This window comes from Sorex araneus, chromosome 4 (genome assembly GCF_027595985.1).
Source record: "Sorex araneus isolate mSorAra2 chromosome 4, mSorAra2.pri, whole genome shotgun sequence".
NCBI lineage: Eukaryota > Metazoa > Chordata > Mammalia > Eulipotyphla > Soricidae > Sorex > Sorex araneus.
In genome coordinates this window covers 162,802,899-162,825,082 of record NC_073305.1, presented here as the reverse complement: position 1 = coordinate 162,825,082, position 22,184 = coordinate 162,802,899, and the positions used below count along the sequence as shown (strand labels likewise).

At 42.2% G+C, this 22,184-nt stretch overlaps 1 protein-coding gene across 7 annotated transcripts in view; it reads left to right on the top strand.

Annotated features, from left to right (window-relative positions):
- The window catches only part of MAP7 (microtubule associated protein 7), a 174,743-nt gene that overhangs the window by 101,531 nt on the left and 51,028 nt on the right, over positions 1 to 22,184 (top strand). For all 7 annotated transcript variants that reach the window (XM_055136323.1, XM_055136325.1, XM_055136324.1 and 4 more), the window contains exons 2-3: positions 3,221 to 3,322; positions 10,183 to 10,260. In XM_055136323.1, coding sequence (XP_054992298.1) covers positions 3,221 to 3,322; positions 10,183 to 10,260 — 180 coding nt within the window. The remainder of the gene's footprint in view (positions 1 to 3,220; positions 3,323 to 10,182; positions 10,261 to 22,184) is intronic.

Sequence of the window (22,184 nt, the reverse complement as noted above, 5' to 3'; positions counted from 1 at the left end):
ATTGAGTAAGGCTTTACTTGCTGTGTGTCCTTAAAGGAGCCATCAGAAGAAAACTATAATCCATGACTTCAAATCTGTGGGGCATTCTTCCCTCTGCTTATCTTTCTTAACTATTAACTTCTTTCTGGGCAGTTTTAAGAAAATTAACTTGGTGAATCAGGGGAAAGGTTATGCTGTCCATAGTGAGCCACAAAACTTCCAAATACGATGCTGGGACTTGAGACTGTTATGCCATAAAAATGCCATGCACCATATATATCTGCCATCTCTGCTGCAGCTTAGTGCAAACTGGCAACTTCCTTTAGGCAGGAGGGTTGAGAGCATGTCTTATCACAGCGTTACAGAAACCAGCATGTTCTCTGACATTCTTGTTAAAACAGTGTCAGGGCCTGTCCTGGCTCCTCTGGGACTTAGCTTGCTTTGTTCCCATACTTCAGCATAAGAGATACTTCTGCCAAGGACAAAATTCTATCAGAAACCTCTCATGAAAGCCTTTTGCTCTTTCACTTTTCATTTGCTGTCTGCCCATTCTCCTCTGAATCTTTATAGACCTTTCCTACAAATATGGCAAAGGAAGCTCAAACCAATTAACCTTTGCATTTGAAGGTGTTATTTAAAGCAAATCATTTGAAACTGGACATTTTTAAGGCCACTATATAGAGTATTTTTACAACTTAATCTGTGGTTTTTCCACACTAGCTAATCTTAATTGATAGAAAACTATAAAAAATTCAGTTTTCCCATTTAGAGATCATAATTTTAGTAATCGGTTTTCAGTACATGTTAGGTACCATTTTAAAATTTGGTCTTCCTGGAGCATAATTACTATCATACCCCTGAGCAAATGAATCTGGTTTTCTAAGTACTATCTAGTTCTGAGTCTAATGTAGATAATGAATATGTAATGTATTGGGAGTAAGATCTACAAAAGAAATTAGGGTAAGAAGTAATGGGGGTGATGGGTTTGCTATCTTCAGGACAAGGAGAGTCTCTGATGTCATATTAGAGCAGAAAAAGAGAGTGAATGGAGACCCATGTTGATATCTAGGACAGCATTTCAGGGCATGCTGAGATAGATGCATGGAATGAGTTAGGCAATACAAGTAGAACAGATAAATAAGAGGAAGAAGTAGTGGAAGTAAGAGCCAGATTGTATCAAATCTTCCAGGCAGTGATGGAGACCTTGAGTTTTACTGAGTGGGACAGCAGCTGTTGAGAGTTTGGCTTCTGGGAATGACAAGAAAGGATTTACGTTTCAACCCCAGCTACTGAGAAGAAAATAGAAGGGGGTGAGTGGTCAGATCAGGTAGACTAGTTAAGGTTATTGCAGTCACACAGGGAAGACATAGTATGAAATGCAGTGGCAAAAATGAGATTTTATTTTTAAAGTTAGAGCTAAAATAATAGATTGAATGTAAGAGATGATAAGAAGGAAGTCAAGAATGATTGCTAGGCCTAGTCAGACAGGAGAATGGAATTGCTTTCGTGGTGAAGACTATAGGTAGAGCACGTTGTTGGGTGTTTTTTTTTCTTATTCAATTAATTTTTAATTTTTTTTTATTTTTTATTTTTACATGAATCACCATGAGGTACAGTTACAGACTTATAAACTTTCATGCTTACGTTTCAGTCATACAATGATCGAGTACCCATCTCTGGTGGAGCACGTTTTGAGGCAGAGAAAATCATGCGTGTGGTTTTATACATGATTTCTCTGAGAAAGAGTAGGAAGAAATCTTTTAACTATTCTTTGAAACCATCATCATCATCATCATCATCATCATCCCATTGATTTGTTGATTTTCTCAAGCAGTATCAGTAACGTCTCCATTTGTCCTAGCCCTGAGATTTTAGAAACCTCTCGTTACTCATCCTTCCCAACGGTGCCACATTGGAGGCTCTTTCAGGGTCAGGGGAATGAGACCCATCATTGTTACTGGTTTTGGCATATGAATATGCCATTTGAGCTTGCCAGGCTCTCCCATTTGGGCAGGAAACTCTCGGTAGCTTGCCACGTTCTCCAAGAGGGAGAACTAGGCTTTAAGATGTGGCTTTCGAGAGCTTGGTTTTATAATCTCTGGATATTGGCTGTTGATGGGATTACACAGTGCCAGGGGCAGTTTCTGGGTGTGACCGCCTAGGTACTGGAAAATGGGGGATCTGGGCGAAAGAGGCCCAGTCCCGATCTGAGCAGGCTTGGAGATCTCAGCTCCGGGTCCCGCACACCTGGGTTCCTCTGCCGGTTCCTTCATCTGTGAGGCTCATCCGAATATGTGGAGAGTGGCCTTGAGCATGGCTGTGGCTGGGTTCTAGAGGTCTTTGGCTGCTGGGGCTCTGCTTGGGGTGGGGAAGAAAACTCAACCCATCCCCTTTAAGGGACCCTGGTGAAGACAGCCAGGCTCAGGGACAAGAGAACTCTACCGTTAACAATTATATACAGACAAATAGGACAGCATAGGAGAAATGGATGAAATCATTGAAACCATATCAAATAAAAATCTTAAAGAAAAATTTACTTGGATTTGGAGAACTCTCTTCCTTCCCAACCAGAGAATTGCCTGGTGTTTTCTGCCCTTTGTGTCTTTCTTCAAATGCATTTCCCTTAGTCTCTTTAATAACTGTTGGTCTAAGTTTTTTCCAAAATCTTAGTATATTGCTCTTAGTTATGTTCTTAGAATTTTTTGCTTCCTAACACATTCACTTTATAAGAACCAAGACCAGAGTACTTAAGTACCCATCACATTTTCTTTTACACGGTGGAATTCAAGTCAAATCCCATGTGGTGGAAACTAACATGGTAAATTCCACATGGTGGGAAATTCTATTAAAAACCATTGAATTTTGGATGTGTCCTTCCTTTGCATAGCTATAGGAGACTAGGAGACGGGGTTCTCAGTGACTCTTCCTTGGGGCCAGAATAAGGATGGTAGTGGGTAGGGCACTTGTCTTGTATGTAGCAACCCTAATTCAATCTCCAGTACCAAGGTACCAATATGGTCCCCTGAGCCCCACAACGAATGATTCCTGAGTGCAGTGCCAAAAGTAAGCCCTGAGCAAAACGATGGGTGTGAACCCCTGACCACAAAAACAAAAATAACTAATTCATCCTTGTGTTTCCTGAATCAAGCCAGTACCTGAAAGAGAAGTCAGCAACAAATGTGGATTTCCTGAACAAGTTTGAAGAAACTAAATGTCTGTTCCTTCTGTCTCATTTGTATAGCTCCTGACAACTACAAAGTGCATGAAAAGAAAACTGCTGCCTCCAACCGGCCCTCTCATGCGATTTCAGGACAAAACAACACCCATTCAGGCAATAAACCAGGTATGGTGCTCGTTTTTGCTGTAAGGTGGTAAAAAAAGTTGGTCCACAAGCCTTAAAGCCAAGTTAGAATTTAGGAGATCTTGGCCCCTGACAAAGTACATACCCCTACTGGCTTCTCTAAGAGAATCTCTCAAAGTCTTGATGTTCTCACTTAGGTGAAGATTCAAACACATTCCTAATGCACCTCTAGGGTCATGTATCAATGTAATGATGCTTTGTGTTGCTTGTTGTCAAGCATTGTAGAAGTTACAACAGTTTAGACTTTTCTTTTTGAAGTGCTAAACAGAATAGGACTGTTGGTAACTATATGCCCAGGATTATTGCATATCTTGTTTATTACTTTTCAAAAAATTATGTGATCTTGACACATAGCAAAGTTGGTGTAGAATTGCTTGAGTTCTTCATTCCCTGCAATGACAGTACACCTACACAGTAGTTTCATTTAATAGAGGATGACTCACTCAGGTTATATATGTAAAAACAAAAGAAAGAAAAAAAAAAGCAGTCTGTAAACATAATAGAAAGAACTGAATAGAAGATGAAATTGCTTCTAGGTACCCAGCAACTATTATATGGTCCTGGGAGAGATACATATACAGTATGAACCTAAGAGACAATCAATCAAAGGAGGTAAAGGCAAATCAAGCACCCCAGGAAATGCTTGGATGCCTGTGTTGTACAGCATCCAAGCTGAGGTCACTCATGAACAGTGATCAGTGAGAACAGAAATTGGATATGACGGCATCTAGCCACATAGAAAACATTACCATTGTTCTCAGCATTCTGATTCTCTTCCATGTGGAAATGGCCTTGAACAGAATAGATAAATCTAACAGATAAAACTTGCCATGTAGAAGACAAATTGCAAATAGTGTTTTAAGCATTTTATAAGCAGACAGTAGTGACAAGTACTGTGTTGTTTCAGTTGGATTTTAATCAACAAGTTGAGATTTCCCTCAGTTAAGTCAGTTTGCCATTTCATTCATTCCCTTATCTACCCACATATCCATCTACATCCATCCATTATATTTGTTTAGTTGCCTTAGTGCCTATATGGCATCTTATATGAATAAAACAGGACCCTGTAATTGCAGACTTTAGCTAGTGGACTTTTGCTCTTTACACTAAAGTGAGCTTCCTGTGGAAGGTGTTCTTTTGTATGAAAACAGTTTGCTTTATTGTGAAAATTAAACATAGATAAATGATTTATACTCTTTTTTTCATCTGGCTATCCCATCATTCTTTGCTTCTAATTTCTATTGTTTTTATTTTGCAATTTATACTTTTATATCTTGATAACTCATTCATGTCATTTTAGTGTAAATATGAGGGAGTTATTACTAAAATAAGACAATCCCAGAGCCAAAGTGATAGTACAACGGGTAAATCATTTGCTTTGTACACAGCCAACCTGGGTTTGATCCCTGGCACCCCATGTGGTCCCCTGAGCCCCACCAGGAGTGAGGAGTGATCCCTGAGTGCTGAGCTAGGACTAAACCCTGAATACAGTGGGGTGTCTCTCACTCACACACACATACACACACACGCACGCAAACACAAACAGAGAATTACTGCACTGTAGTTGATATTATGGTGGAGTAAACCAATATAGCTAATTCTTGCACCGAATTAAGTGGTGTAGAGATCTGCACAGAGTCTAAAGAGAACAGAGGCCAAAGAAATCTCCACTCCTACTGTACATCTCTTTGTGGGGCCTTTTCATTTCTATTGCTAAAGTTAAATGCAGAGACATTTTATCTCAGATTTTGTTTTTAGAGCATCCTTTGCAACTTTCTTGAGCTACGAAACGGTATATAGAAGATGTTTAAGGCCATAGAGATAGTACAGAGGGTAGGGGGCTTGCCTTGCACAAGGCTTACCTGGATTTGATCCCTGGCACCCCATACTGCCCCTTGAGTCCTCCATGAGTGATCCCTGAATGCAGAGCCAGGAGTAAGCCCTGAGCTCAGCTGAGTGTGGCCAAAAAGTAACAAAGACTTACTATAAAAATTACCATACTATTTTTCTAAGTATCTTGGAAGGACCCAATAAAGATATTGGAGGGTTAGCTTGGATAAAACTTTTTTTTTTTTCTGCTTTTTGGGTCACACCCAGCAATGCACAGGGGTTACTTCTGGCTGTGCACTCAGGAATTACTCCTGGCGGTGCTCGGGGGATCATATGGGATGCTGGGAAACAAACCCAGGTCGGCCGGATGCAAGGCAAACGCCCTACCCACTGTGCTATCAATCCAGCCCCCTGGGTAAAACTTTTTGACTTTATTGAACGTGAGTTAGGGGAGTGTAGTTTGTTAACTTTCATTCTGTAGAACACTCCCTTTCACTAATCAAATATCCTAGTTTTCAGGGTCACACCATTAATTTTTTTTGGTTTCTGTACTACACAGGCAGTATTCTGCCTCTACTGCTGGCCTGGCATTCAGGGGGTCACTGCTGGCTGCAGAGTGCAACAAAAGCTTACGTACACCAATGTTTAGTCTCTCCTAAAACTTTGCCTCCAAACGATTAGAGGAACTGTATAGGGCTTAGACCCTTGCCTTGCACACAGCTGAGTCCAGTGGGATCTCAGGTACCGACTAAGATCCTCTGAGTACTTCAGGTGTGATTCCTAAACACAGTCAGGGGTGGCCCAGCTGACCCACACCCACTCAATAAAACCATTTTTCCTTCTGAGTGTCAGTAAATTAATTTGATCCTAACAATGTTAGGATTATCGGGAAACATAAATGTAATGGCCATAATGTTTGATTATTTTCTATTGTTTTTCTTTTTCTAATTGTTCCAGGGGAAAGTGATGTGAAGGTGGAAATGAGAGATAGACAAATAATTACAGAACATTCACTGTTTATTTGGAACTATGCACTTATTATTATTTTTTTATTGTTAAAATCCTATCTTTAAAGATAAGTCCGCTGTTTGATAAAAGATTGTTATTAGTTTGCTGCATTGGAAGGTTTTGAAAGTTATTCAAGGTCATTTGCTCACTCATTCAACAAGAAGGTATTGAATGTCCTCTCTTCTATATAATGCAGCCAGCCCTAGACATAGGGAATAAAGCAGTAAACACAGCCTACAAGGCCACCTCCTCCCTTCCCCCTTTCACAGATATTGTGAATCTGCCTCTAGTGCTATTAACATTCCAGCACCAAAGTCACCTTTTTATTGATGCAATCAGGAGAGTTTAAATAGAAGTCCTTTTTCAGTCTACAACTCCATATTTTCTAGTTTCAGGTTATTAAACAACTTAGATCAGTGGCCTATCACATTCACTGGGCACCACACTCTTTAGAACTACTTCATTAGTGCTTTATTTTCTGAAAACAAATTCCAGATGAAAAATGGTAATAATGACAGAACTAATCTCAAAGAAAGCAACTGAAAACTCTTGCAATCTGCAGATCAGCCTGTCTTATAGTAACTCATCAGTTGTGGAGTATACTGTGCAACTATTTTTCACATGTGTTACAGGGTTCTGTTTGTTACTTGTGGTTAGCATAATTTTCATATGAAATGATAGCATAGAGTTTGGGAAAATCTGTTATCTCTTTCCCTCCCAGTTTCCAACTATGCATCTAAAAGACAAATTTGCACTGGATATTGGGAGATTGCCACATTACTACAGAAATGCCTGTTAGCATTTCAAACTATTCAAGGTCATTTGGGGTGGAGTGAAAGTAAGCGTGTGCTGTATTTCTCATGAAGACTATCTTTAAAATTGGTATAAAATTCATCAGATACTAGAAAAGTAGAAACATCAAATTTTGTATGTTGCCATACTGTCTGTGAACAGAATTTGTCAGTGTAACTTAAGTTCATTAAAATGCTTTATAAATATCCTATAGTATACTTATGACCTTTATAAATAAGGTTTATTTTTATGTCATATTTAAATAAGTTTTCATGAGTGAGTAAACTCATTATTTAAAGGATAATAATAAGTATTAATAGTCTGGTCTGATTTTATTTTCATTCTCATACATTTATCTTTAGAATACCATTTTATTATGACATTTCCTTTCACCAAAAATAATGACCGAAACCACCCCTTCCCCCGCAAATATGGAACTTCACGAAGTGCCTAAGGAGGTGTTCTCTATACCATTTTTTAGTTTTAGCAGTAAATCTTTTCAGGTTAGGAGCTCTAATTTCTTGTGAAATTTCCTACAAAAAATAGATGAAAACTTCTAAGTGACTGCTAAATATACAGAATGCTCGTCATGTGTGTGAGCCAGGAATTCCTACTGCTAGTTGTTTTGTTTCTCTTTAAGAACATACTTTGTAGTTTGATCTCTGAAACTGTGTGACCCCCTGGAAAATAGACCTGGAATAGCCCCTGAGAACTTGTAAGTGTAGCCCCCAAAGCAAAAACCAAAGCACAACATACTCCGTGGCCAGAGCCGTCCCTCGGTGGGAGAGTGCCTGCCTAGTATGTTGGAGACCTAGATTAGCTCCCCAGTACCAAAACATCAAAAGTAGAATAGAATTCTCCAGCCGCGCTCATGTTGCAGACTCCTACAGGGCGTTTCTGCAGCTTTTATTTCCCCTAGCCTTACAGAATCTGTAACATTTGAGAGGCATTTGGATTGAAGCCTTTAAGTCAGTCGGTGAAGCTCTACCATATTGTCTCTCAAGTAACATTCCAGTGAATTTATTTTTAATATGAGTTAAAATATGCTATCATTTTACTAAAGGCACAGATGAAACTGATTTTTAAATGCAATTATCACCACCAGCATGATTATTTTTATGTTTTTACATGGTAGTAGAATCAGCCTGTTTGTGGGATCCTCTGCATGAAGAAGGCCCCCAGAGCCGTCACACCCAGAGTGTGACAACGTCTTCACCTTATCCAGTGAGCCTGCTCTGTCTTTACCGTCATCCCTAAGGGATCGACGCTTTATTCTTGCACCAGCACCTTCTTGCTGAACGCACTAAGTACTCACAACCCCAGAGCCTTTGTACTTGCTTTCTGTCTCTTGGAATATCTGCTTAGCTAGCCCTCTCACCTTCAGCATGAGATTTTCTTTTTAAATTTGGGGCAGGGAGCTCTCCAGCAGTGCTCAGGATATACCCAGGGCCAATGCCCAGCAATATTTGATCAAGTGTATGACTGGACAGTTTAGTGCTGGACCAGTGACTCTTGGGCACCACCAGAGCTACACTTGACAGTGGTCAGAGAAGCTTCCAGTGCCTGCTCTGGGAGTCGAATCCTGGGACCCCGTGCATGCTAGACTTGCTTGTCCTCTGCTCCTTTGATCTCCCTGTCTCCTTGGATCAAGTTTTGCATAAGTTATCACCACAGGTAGCCAACTCCCTCCCTGCCACTCCCTCCCCTTGTGGCCCCTGGCTAAAATGTTATACATTCCTTGCCATTTCTTAATTTCTTTTATTCCTTTGTTGTCTCCTTTATATTTTTCTCAGTAGAAAATTCTGCATAGCTTTTATTATCCACATATATTTTTTTATCTACTGGTCCTGTTTGTTGAATTTTTTTTCCTTTTTTGGGGGGGGCTCACAACCAGCAATGCTCAGGGGGTTACTCCTGGCTCTGCACTCAGAAATTACTTCTGACGGTGCTTAGGGGACCATAAGGGATCAAACTGGATTGGTCACGTGCAAGGCAAATGCTCTATCCACTGTACTATTGCTCTGGCCCCTGGTTGAAATTTTTTGGGTAAACTGTAAACCCTCTGGGACAGAAATATTCATTGTTTTGGGGCTGGAGCTATAGCACAGCGGGTAAGGCATTCGCCTTACATGCGGCCGACCCGGGTTCAATTCCCAGCATCCCATATGGTCCCCTGAGCACCGCCAGGAGTAATTCCTAAGTGCAGAGCCAGGAGTAACCCTGGTACATTGCCGGGTGTAACCCAAAAAGCCAAAAAAAAAAAAAAGAGAAATATTGTTTTTATTGACTGTTTTCTTTGAGCACTTAGTATAGTAGGTGTGCAATATATAAAATTGCACATTTAGTGGGGCTTAGCATGTGCTGGACAGTATACCCACACCCTTTAAAGCATTATTTAATGCCTGTTGTGAGATTAGGGAGGTTCTAGTTTTATCTTCATTTTATAGGTAGTAAAATAAAATTAGTGACACTGGGAGAGGTGGGTGATAAATGGCCATATTTGCATAGTGAGCGACAGAACAGATACCGAACATGTCTGCATCTAACTCCAAAATTTTTCCCTTTGGTTCGGTTATGGGGAGGGGGATTTAAAGCACTTTTCATGAGGACAGGGGCCCCTCCTGACCATTTTCGACTGGCAGCTCAGGATGAGGGACCTACGCTGTGGTGTCCTTCAGTCTCTGTGGGGCTGTGGATCTTCCAAGTCACCCTCGCAGTAACTAAAGGCCATCAGGAAGGGTCATACCTTGAGGTCCCACAGATCTCCAGGGCTGCACCCAGCTTTGCTTGGGGGACCATGTGGTGCCAGGGATTGAATAGAAGCCAGCCAAGGCATGAACCTTTTCCTCTGTACAATGTCTCTGAGTAGACTTTTTTACAGCATAAGAATAATAGGAGGTCACTAGTTTAAGAACTCAAAATGTTCGATTGACAGCACTGCCCTCCAGCACCACCAAAACACAAAATACCGGATACACTTGTGAAAATAGATAAAAATAGCTACAGTCACATTTTTATGCACTTTAAAAATAGAAGGGAAACGCTTGGAAATTTTCCGAAAATGATAGCAATGGAGTATATTACTGAAACCATAGTCATTAGGTACCAATTGATACTAGACAGTAATATTTGATTTAAATGTGCTGAACAAAAATGTACCTTCTATTTTAAAATCTGTTCTTGCTCTTACGCTTTTTTTCTCTCCTTTTCAGACCCTCCACCTGTGCTGCGGGTTGATGACAGGCAGCGACTGGCCCGGGAGCGCCGTGAGGAGCGGGAGAAACAGCTAGGTAGCTCTCACGGACCCCCCCTGCACACTGTCTCTCCCCTTTAGGAGCTAAGACACTTCACCCAGGACACGGGCAACGACTGTCATAACCATGCTCTCGAGTGTGCCCTTGTGGGCTTTGCCGGACGCATTAGGAAACAGATTTTCATGTTACAGGAACATAGCACTAAACTTTAAATGACTGTAAGGTCTAGCCCCTTAGGGATAGAAAATATAAAATTAGGGTCAATTTTATTCCTTATCATCAAGTTAATGTGGACTCAAGGGGATTCATGTATGAGTGCATGATGACTCAGCCTGCATTTTACAACTTAAAAAAAAATGCAAGAATGGTAAGCATATGGTTCTTTTTTTAAAATGTGGACAGTTCTGAGCCCATTCCCAGCTCCAGGTTGTTGAACTATCAGCTTGCTGCCCAAGAAAGCACATGACCTGGTGTCTGGTGTTGAGCATCTGGCTTTCTTTCGCCCTTTCCTAATGCCTCTGTGTAAGATTCGCAACTGCAGTATTTGCCATCACCAGAGAGAGCTGGGTCACGGGACTGGTTTGCCCGGAAGCAGAGATCAGCACTCAGCAGTGATTGTTTGCTAGAACATTGAGCAAGGATGTGGGCGCCAGCTCCTCCTGTACTTTGATGTGCATTAAGGCAGAGTTGCTGAAACAGGATTCACTCCTTCTATCCTTTGGAAAGCTGAAATGCCTCTCAGTGTGCCTCTCTGTTTCTAGAGTGTCTCTGTATTTTAAAAGTAGGATTTGGTTCGAGCTAGAGTTGATAGTACAGCGGGCAGAGTGCTTGCCTTGCATGTGGCCAACCCAAATTTGATCTTTGGCATCCCATAAGGTCCCCTGACCCCCGCCAGAAGTAATTCCTGAGCTCAGAGCCAGGAGTAATCCCTGAGCATCGCTGGGTATGGCACAAAAACATGAAAGTAGGATTTGGTTACCAAAATCTTTCCAATACTTAACCTACAACTTTTCTGAAACTCAGCTGAATTCTGTGTGCACTGATGTTACATTAGGAACCCCAGTGCCTGTAGCCCATCTCTCTGTCCCTCTGTCCCTCTGTCTCTTCCCCCCTCTCTCTCCCTCTCTCTGTCTCCCCCCTCCCCCTCCCTCCCTCTTGTCCCACCCTTACTCTGAAGAATTCAGCCAGATCTGTGCCCTTCCCTAGAAGTGGGGTCTCAAAAGTCTATTGTCATTATTTGCGTTCTTACAGCATAGGCTTTTTTTTTTCTCTTTCACCATAAAGTCCTATGAGGTCATTTCTCTTGCTGCCAAGGTCTTTTCAACAAAAACTTCAACAGCTTTCTGGAAGTGAGCAAGCTCTGAAGTTTGTGCCCGGAGTTTCCGCCCAGGCTTAAATTTTCCTGGGCTGGCCGTGGAGAGCAGGCCCGTCTGGGGCCCCGAGGAGCCCTCTGCAGCCTGGAGCTCTTCCTCCTCCATACTTGCCTACTGCTCCCTGTCACACTTGGTTTGACAGGTGGACCAGAACTGAGAAGCAGGGAAAGGACACGGCCACCGTAGCAGGAAGAGGCTCTGAAAGAGCCACATGGAAGAAACTGACACCTCTCTGGGTCACTGGTGTTTGCTCTCTGCCTTTAGATCTATCCCAAAGACAAGCACTTGAGTCCTCTCTGCTCTTACCCCATCCTGCTGGGTCAGACCGGGCACAATTCCACATCTCCTTAGACTCATAGTAGTGTAGGCTCTGGGCTGCTTGAATGGAAGGAAGTCACTCCATAGCATCAGAAGGCTATATGTGTGTATGTGCGTGCGTGTGTGTGAGCATGTGCAAGTGTGTGTACCCGTGTGTATGTGTGCATGTGTGTACGTGTGTGTGTGTGTGTAAAATTGATATTCTAACCAGATCAAAATCATTTACCTCTCATACTTAAAAGTTTTAAGACACTGCAGATTGTTCCTACAAGTACTGACTATATTTTGAATGACTGATTTTTTTTTAAATGTAGCCCCATTTCAGTTCATATGGGTGATGCAGCATATTACTCATTTATTCATGTGCTTTAAAAAAAAAGAAAATCTTTTTTTTGGCCAGGTATTGTGGTAAAAAGATGAGTAAAGGTTAAGCGTCCGCCCGCCAGAAAGCCTCGCTTCAGACTAGTTGAGGAGGCAGATAAGCACACAGCAATGCTAAAATGGCGTGGTGTGTGCCTTTAAGGGGCTATACTGAGATGCTGAGAACCCGTAGATACACCCATTCACCCTGGAAGGATGAAGAAGTGTCCTCCTAGAATATAAAAGGGAGGGGTTATAGAGCAAGGGTGTCAGAGCAAATGGGAAGAGACCCAACATGCTCCCCCTTTATATGGATCAGAATAGTGTTCATGTACTACATTAACCTCTTGTAAAGTTTTAGAGCTTTGTTGAGTCAGCTAATAGAGATGCCTGGTTTTTCTCTTTGCTCTTACCACTGCATGTTAAATAGCCTAGTTTTCCTTAATTCTAATATCTCTTGTTGTTCAAAGTGAAAAAAATTAATGAAATACTCTGATTTCAATTTTATTTATCTTTTGCATAAATTGCATTTTTTCTTGCATTTTATTTTTTGTTTAGGGGCCACTCCTAGCTGGTACAGGAATCACTCCTAGTGCAAGAAATCGAACAGGGTCAGAAATGTACAAGGCAAGCACCTTAATTCCTGGCCTATCTCTGCATTTTAAAGTAGTGCTGTTTCACTTTTTTTTTTTTTTTTCACTTAAACCGTCCTACTAGAAACTAGGTCTTGAGAGGCGCCCTTCAATCTTCATGAATACACAAACATCTGTAAATATACATAATATATACTTGTGAGTCATCTTAAATCTACCTTGTAATTTAGGCAGTGCCTTAGAAAAGATAAGAATGATGTTTTAAAAAATAATTTTGGACGAAAATGAAAGGGCTCACCTGAGCAGCTTCCCATACGTTGTGCTTTTTAGAGGTAATGAAGACAGTAGGATATTAAAATGGGGGAGACTGCCACAGATCTTTTCAACATTGCTTTTTTAAAAACACAAAGTTTATAAGGCCAGCAGCAACCATGATTTCCAACTTTAAACCTTTTCAGGTTAAAAATAAGGTTGGGGTGGGGCTGGAGAGATAGCACAGCGGGTAGGGCGTTTGCCTTGCAAGCGGCCGACCCGGGTTCAAATCCCAGCATCCCATATGGTCCCCTGAGCATGGCCAGGGGTGATTCCTGAGTGCAGAGCCAGGAGTAACCCCTGTGCATCGCCAGGTGTGACCCAAAAAGCAAAAAAAAAAAAAAAAATAAGGTTGGGGGGGAGAGACATTCCATACATTCCAATGAACCAAAATTAAAAATGATTGGCCAGTGCCTCTGATTTGCATGTAAATTAAAATTATAATTGAAATCATAAAGATTTTTTTTTTTAGAACCCACATATTCTCTTAAGAAAACAGTAGAAATGAAAATTTGACCTTACTGTTTTGTTTTTTGGTGGCAGATCATTTTTGTGCTGTTTTGCAAACAGGAGTTTCTATTAATAATATTTTTCTGTGGGTTAAGTCTCTGAGTCATGCTTTAATGCTTCTATGGTAGGATTATGTCAGATGGCATGCTCTTTCTACCTTATCCTTCAATTTAGCACATATAATTCTTCATGTATGAGGCTGTTCTTTCCATTTGGTTAAGCATATGGACTCTGAAAGCTTTATTTTTATGCCTTAAAAGCTTTAGAATGAAGGAATTGCTACAGCCACTCTATTTCATCTGATTCTATTTAAACCGTTCCTTAAAACGCCCCCTCGTGACTTCTGCCTCTTTTTCACCGAAGCGTTAATTTTATTTTCTTCCAAGAAGAACCAAACCTTTCTTCCAAGAAGAACCAAACGTGTTCTCATAGCTTCAGTTCTCATTTGTTGATATGGGTTCAACAGTTAGGTTCAACAGTTACAGTTACTTAAAATGCAATAAATGCCTCCCTTTTAGCCAAACATAATTTCCATATAACTCTGTTGCTCATCAACTTTTACTCTAGATCTGATTCCCCTGGGTAATTTCTCTGTTTCAGCTACACCAGTATTTTTCTGATTTCCATAAATTATTTCAGTTATTTTTGATGCCAGTCTTAGCTCTTGCAATTTTTATAGAAAACATTTTCTCATCATTTGTGCCACCAAGCTATGCTGTGACTTAGTTGACCACTTGCTGCCATGCTCAGCCTGAACTCGGCCTAGTCCTCTCCTGGGGACTTCTGCTAGCCCCGGCCTATTATACAGGTGCAAGTAGCCATCCTCTCTGTCCCTAAGTCCATGTAGTCCCATGTAGCTCTTTCATCATCTCAATGCCTTTAAATTTGTTGTCTTCTGCTAATCCAGGGCTTAATAAATTGAGGGTTGAGGGGGTGAGGGGGAGTTCAGCGTGGGAGAGCACGTGTGGGAGGTCTTCAGCTCAGTATTCAGTTCTACTTGGACCTTGAGCATCACCAAGTCCTGCAGCCCAGCGCCGGCATCCAAGCAACTCTCTGTGTCACCACACTGGGGCTAGCAAGGCTGGAAGTAGCCCCCAGCCCCCCAGAACCACTACATGTGGTCCCTATAAAAATATATTTTTATCTTCATCCCCAGAACTAAGAGACGTTCTTTATTCCTCCGGCTCTGTCATAGTTAGTTCCTCTTTGAAGCATTCTCAAGCTTCTTGATCTCTTCTCTTTGGGACATTCTCTAATTTCCTTACTAAATGTTATGTCTTACATGACTATTCTATCTCAACTGACAATCTGTAATTTTTTTCTGTTCCTGAAATTTGTCTGGTTAGATTTTTCTCTATCTTTTTTTATATTCTAAACTATAAAAGAATATGACAGGGTTTTTTTTTAATTATTTTTCCAAGTTTTGGGGGCAATACCCAGCAATGCTCAGGGGTTACTCCTGGGTCTGCACTTAGGAGTCACTCCTGGCGATGCTCGGGGGACCACATGGGATGCCTGGGATCAAACCCAGGTTGGCCACATGCAGGCCAATGCCCTTCCCACTCTGGCCCTCACAGTGGTTTTCTGATTGTTTTAATATTCTAATACATGACAGTGTGAAGCATAAAAAACATGTCTAATAAATGCTTTCTGGTTTTACTAACTCCACATTCTTTCGTATTAGTAATAATGGTTGTGTTAATGTTGATTGAGCAGTAATTATAGGTCAAGCAGTGTTCTAAAGACTTCACTCTGTGTGTTTACACATTCAATAGCGAATTAGCACAGTGGTTATACTTTTTATTGTATGGAACTGCCATAATTGCTAACATAAGTTATTTTGTAAAGTCATTTATTTCTAAAATTCATTAGCTTCTATAAAGGTTAATAGGTCTCTTTTCTCTCTGCTCTGTCAGCTAGTTAAGCATCCTTCAGTATGTACAGGATCAGCATGATCCATGTTAAAATTCCTCTAAAGAGAATGATTCTGTGGTTTCAGATAAAAGTAGTAGATTTTTCTGAAGTTTTAGAACTAGGCATGCATCCTGCGACTCGTAGGGGAAAAGGCTATCCCCTTACACACACCAGAGAGATGTCTGGATGCTGATTCATGCTCCTTATTTTCAGTTGAGATAGAATGGGCGTGCAGCATTATACTTGTTTCAGGTGTATAACACACAATTTTTGTCTGCTTTGCAGAATGCTCGTCACAATAAGTTTAGTTACTATTCATCATCAAGTACATTTTTTTCTTCTTGTAGCAAAGGTTTTGTTTTTTTTGTTTTTATTTTTGTTTATTAGTAAAGGTTTTTTTAGAACTATTTTTTTCACATGTTTTGAACATAGTAAGCCCAAGTTTAACCTTCCCAGCAACATGTGGTCCCTTGTGCACAACCTGGAGTTTTCCCCAAGCACAGAGCCAGGAGCAGCCCCCAACCATCACAGGGAGTGGCCAAAAAACAAAAGATTTATTCACTTAGTAACTTCCAAATATATGTTATTATAGTATTGCCATAGACAACTTGTTACACATTACATCCCTGTGGGATGTAATTATAAGTAAGTTGTAAGTAATAGCTTACTTATTTTGTCACTGGAAATGTGTGCCTTTGACCCATTTTTCCCATCCCCTTTACTTCTGGCACCTCCCCACATCTCTGTGTGAGAAGATACTATGTGTGGTTTGTTTGCATTTGGATCTGAGAGTCCACTTAGAAGTGAGATTATAGAGTATGTCTTTCTAACTTCACTTAGTATTGTGCTCTCCAAGATCTATCCTAAGCAGTTTGGGAATTGTAGACAGTGCTGGGGCCAGTCTCGGCCTCTGGTGCCCTAAAATTGTTCCTGAATATAGTGTGTGCAAGCGGCCACGGCTCTCAGACAAGTTCCCAGCAGCTAAGGGATGTGAATTAGTGGGAGGCATTGGGACATTAGCACATACCAGAGCAGCTATATCGTGAGTCAGGCTCAGGACTAGAAAGAATAAGTGCTTGTTACTAGATGGATTAGGTAAGTCAGAGACTGAAGCTTGAACATGAAGTGAATCATCATGACGAGGCAGCCATTATTTATTTTTTCCTTCAAGGCCAAAGATCAAAAGATCTTAAAATCTGAAAAGTGAAGAGTCAGAAAGAGATGATGGCAAAGGCCACCGTGGCATTAGAACCTCAGGACTTCTCCGGTGGCCGGTCACTCAACCCATTGTAGAGAAGGAACTTGACTCACTGGGAGGTATTCCAAGTTGTGTGTCTAATAGAACAGCTTCTTTGTTTGCTTCTCCAGTCAGACAGTCCAGAGTTTAAACTCCAGTTCCACGACTGATTTAATTGTAAGACATCAGCCAGGTTACTTCACTTCTCTGTGTCTCAGACTTCTCATAATAAAATGAGAGTAATAGCAGTGTCTGCCTCACCGAGGGGCTGTGAAGATAAAGCCTGTAAACCACTTGATGTCACACCAAGTAAAAGCCAGAGACATCTCACATGATGGCGGAGGTGATAAAAGATGAGGAGAGGCAGGTCTTGTGATCACACAGACACTGACTTAGATGCCAGAGATGGCAGCAGCTCGTGTTTTCAGAGCTCGGGGAGACACAGCTTGAGGATGTTTGTTCTTCTCAGTCCGGGCGTGGGACTCAGGCAGGAAGATAGAAGGTGCTGATGGCTGCATTATGTGAGCAGAAAATTAGATTTGGGTTGAGACAGAGAAAAAAAAAAGGTGCAAGGGTAACAATTGGTTTGTGTGCTTTTAGAGAAACTTTCTTCACTTTAACAGAGATTAGATACTTCTTTAAGCCTGGCCTTGAAGACAAGGAGTTGAGAGGGGGAAGAAGGGGAACTAGCAGGCGCCAGTAAGCAGTGGCTGAATGTGGTCTTTGGGAAGGATGTCCCTAAGAACAGCCTGCGGGGTGGAACTGAAGAGGAGACAGTATCAAGCAATAGAGGAATGATGACTGTAAGTGGTCACAAAGGAACTGGACAGGAGACACTGAACGTGAGAGAAAGCTCTGAGGCAAAATGATAGGGTCTGTTGTTCGAATGTGTTGAGTTGGAGCATCAATGCAGAAAAAACTGAGGTGACACCTGAGGAGTCTAGTATAGAAATTTGAAAGTCTTGAATCTGGTATGAGAATACAGGAGACAGCAGGCTCATAGTTGAGGTGGGTCCTAAAGGGCGGTTAATGCATTAGGTTAAATAGTGCAAATTGCATGTGAAATTTGGACAGATGTGAAAATGGGAGAAACAGTGTTGATGACTGAGAATACAGGCTTTGAATCAGAGTTAAATTAAAATTGCAGGGGGCTGGAGCGATAGCACAACGGGTAGGACGCTTGCCTTGCACGCAGCCAACCTGGGTTCGATTCCCAGCATCCCACATGGTCCTCTGAGCACCTCCAGGAGTAATTCCTGAGTGCAGAGCCAGGAATAACCCCTATGCATCACCGGGTGTGACCCAAAAAGAAAAAAAAAATCAAAATTGCAGCACAATCTCTTTTAGACATAATTTTTCAGTCCTCTTACACCTGTGTGGACCAGAACCTGAAAGCATATATACACCTGCTCCTAAAGGCCAGGCTTAAAAGAGTATTTAGTCTCTGCTAAACTAAAGTTTTTCTAAAAGGACATAAAACACCTTTGAAGTTATTTTTTTCTCATTAGATCTCCAATATTAATTTGTTGATTTTTCTTCATCTACCACATCTTTGTTTTCATTTGCTTGATAGCTGTTTGCATTGTGATTTATTCTGTGGTGCCAGGATTGAGCCTCGTGTATGTAACACCTACACTTTAGCACTGAGCCACATCTGGGGGTGCTCAGAAGGTCATACTTGAGAAACATGCCATGGCAGGATTGAGCCCCAGCTTCCCATGGGAAAAACATGTGCTCAGTTCCTCGTGCTCCCTCTCCAGTCTGGGATTGTGTGTTCTAAGGACTGTGACTAAGGTTGCCGAAGATAGGGTAGCAGATACAGTACTTGTTCTGCACACAGCCAAAGCAGGTTTGGTCCCTGGCACCCCATATGGTGCCCTGAGTATTGCCAGAAGTAATCCCTGAGCACCGCTGGGTGTGACCCCCGCCATCAGAAAAACAAAACAAAACAAAACAAAAACCACTTAATTATAGCTTTTGTGTTGGGTGCCCGGTCTAAGAATATCAATATTAACTACTGGACTTGATTTTTTTCCCTGAGCTCAGAGTTTATTTATTTATTGGTTTTGAGGTCATTCCCAGCACTGCTCAGGGGCTTATTCCTGGCTCAGTGCTCAGGAGTCACTTCTGGCAGCTTAGGGGATCATGTCATATGTGGATCAAACCCGGGCCTCCTGCGTGTAAAGCCTGTGCTCAGCGTCTTGAGCTGTCTCTCCGGCTCCAAGCTTAGTTTTCTAAAATTTTTGTAATTTATTTACTTTGCAGGGCGCACCCCGATCCTGAGGTTTAACAGTCACTGTTAGCCAACTGGGCTGGTGGTTCCGTGCCAGGGCCCAAGGCCGTGAGGCTGCTCAGGCTCTCTGGTGCCAGGGGTTTCTGGGCTTCACCTCACAGTGCTCAGGGGCTTCCAGTGCTCACAAGGACCATGTGGTACTCGGAATGAACCCAGGCCAAAGTGAGCCCTCACCGCTGTCCTACCTCCTGACCCCTCTGTTTTCTTTGTAATTTCATAATCCCTTTCTTAGAGGAAATGAACTATAGTAAGCCATTAGATTTTTTTTCCCACAAGTATTGCATAACATTGTTTTTATTCTAATGTGAGAATAAAATGTTTTATTGTTAATCTCAGTATTTTTTGAAATAGGGCTGGGGAAAGGGCCCGCCCTAGCTCGTAGGGCTAGAGCATATATCTTCCTGTGTGAGCTCAGGTGCCAGCGACACCTGATACCCTGACATGCTGGCTGTGACCCCGCTGGGCCCCAGGCCCCCCATTGCTGTGCAGAAGCAGCTCCACATCACCAGGCCCAGCTGACTGACTCACTGGGAATGGCCCCCAGAGCCCTGAGCATTGCTTAGGAGCCCAAGCAACACAGAAAAAGTTGTCATTATTATTTAAAATGAGAATAATGAAATACTAACATTTGGAATCAGACACAGGTATGCCTCCTGTAATCCCACTCATGTTCCTAAAGCCAAAAACCAAACAATAATAATAATAATGAAGTAACAAGTCATGGAAATTAATCAGAAAAGATGTAGAGTGGCAGGGCTGGAGTGATGGCTCAACGGGTAGGGCATATTTGCCTTGCACGTGGCCAACCCGGGTTCGATTCCCAGCATCCCATATGGTCCCCTGAACACCTCCAGGAGTAATTCCTGAATGCAGAGCCAGGAGTAACCCCTGTGCATTGCCGGGTGTGACCCAAAAAGGAAAAAAAAAAAAAGATGTAGAGTGGCTCGCCATTTCCTAGTCTCCCAGAATCAGTGGCGACTCTTATTGTTCTCACTGTGCGTTTTCTGTCTTTGTGACATTGCTGGCCTTCCTAGTTCCCAGTGTTGCCCGTAACCTATTTGTTCCGTTCCACATCTTAATACGAAACTGAGACGGCAGCGCTGCGTGTTTCAGAGGCGGAGTGGTAACACTGCCCTCTGTGTCCTGTTTTTCTTTCCCATGGTGAGCAAACACATCCGCCTCCCTCAGTGGTGAAGCCTGCTCGGAGGGAGCAGGACGGGGACTAGGATGTGGATGTTCCTGGAGCCTGCAGTCCAGCTGGCCCCTGAGAACACCCTTTGTCTCCTCTGCCCTCCCCGTGTCCTCTCCGCGGCAGGAGATAAATTTGATGGGCATAATGATTTACTTACTTCCACTCTGGAGTTGGGGGTTTGGCTGCCAACAGTGTTGAGGGGTTCCCAGGGCTCGCCTTACCCAGCAGGGCTGGAGGGGCTCTGCGGTAACCAGGGACTGACCCCAGAGCTGAGAGCATGCAAGACACGCGTATACCCGGAGGACTGGAGGCCCGTGAGCGTTCTCTGCGGGCCCCAGATCTCATTTCTTAATTAGAAAACATAAGACATTGATTGACAGCATCTCTCATCCATAAGGAGTACTTCAAATATCTAAACCTCAGAATAAAATTACTTTCACCCTTATTAAAATTTAGTGGATGTGGTGCTCACACTTGGTGCTCATCAGTGGTGGGACTTCTACCTGTACTCACACACCTGTGGTTGTCCTATGGTTAGAAATCGCCTGCAGTGTTGGGGATGGCAGACAGCAGAAATCCCTGGCTCATACAACACAGCTGCCAGAATTTTGTTCAGCAAACCTGACACCCAGGGATTTAAACTCATGACCAGATGCCTGCCAGATAGGTGCTTACCTAAGACCCTTTGCTGTTCTTCTTGAACTCATTGAGATAGTCATCTTTAAGGTTTGGACAACTAACTTGCTATAGAAAACAAATTAATTTTTTAATGTTACTATCAAGAATATTTCCCTGAAACTGTAATTGCTTGAATTATATTTTTTGCCCAGCTATTAAAATACTAATAATCTTTTTTTTCTGTTTTATTAATACTGTGTAGTATTGTTCTTTGCTTTTTGGGAAACACACACAGTGATGCTCAGGGGTTACTCCTGGCTCTGCACTCAGGCATTACTCCTGGCGGTGCTTAGGGGGTCCATATGGGATGCTAGGAATCGAACCCAGGTTGGCCGTGTGCAAGACAAACATCCTACCCCTCTTGGAGAGCCTGACAAGCTACTGAAAGTATCCCACCTGCACAGCAGGGCCTGGCAAGCTACCCATGGCATATTCAATATGCCAAAAACAGTAACAAGTCTCACAATGGAGACGTTTACTGGCGCCTGCTCGAGCAAATCGATGAACAACAGGACGACAGTGCAGTGCTTATTAAAATATTAAAATTGTTCATGTAGCCACCTACTTTTAAAAGATTATATGGGGGATGGGGGACTAGTGAAGTAGTTCAGCTGATAGGGCACCTGCCTTGCACACCACCAATCCAGATTCAATCTTCAGAAATCCTAGATGGTCCCACAAACACCACCAGGAGTGATCCCTGAGGTCAGAGCCAGGAGTAAGCCCTGAGCATCACCAGCTGTACCCCCCCTCCCCACATCAACCCCAAGAAAAAAGTTAAAAAGTGAAATATTATATGATCTGTACTTGGTAATAATTCTAGAACTCCAATAATTGTAGAACTCCAAACACAATGCAAGTTGTGTTTGTTCTTTCGCCATTGTTTGCTTAGTCTCTATTTAAAGCTGACAATTGTTTAAAGAAGGCATTGTAATAAGATATCCACTTCCTAATAGATTAGAAATGAAACTCACTAGGAGTTTAATGGGAAAAGAAATGATATTTTTCTTTTTAGGGACTGGAGTGATAGCACAGCGAGTAGGGCGTTTGCCTTGTACGAGGTCGACCTGGGTTTGATTCCCAGAATCCTATATGGTCCCCTGAGCACTGCCAGGAGTTAATTCCTGAGTGTAGAGACAGGAGTAACCCCTGTGCGTTGCTGGGTGTGACCCCCAAAAGC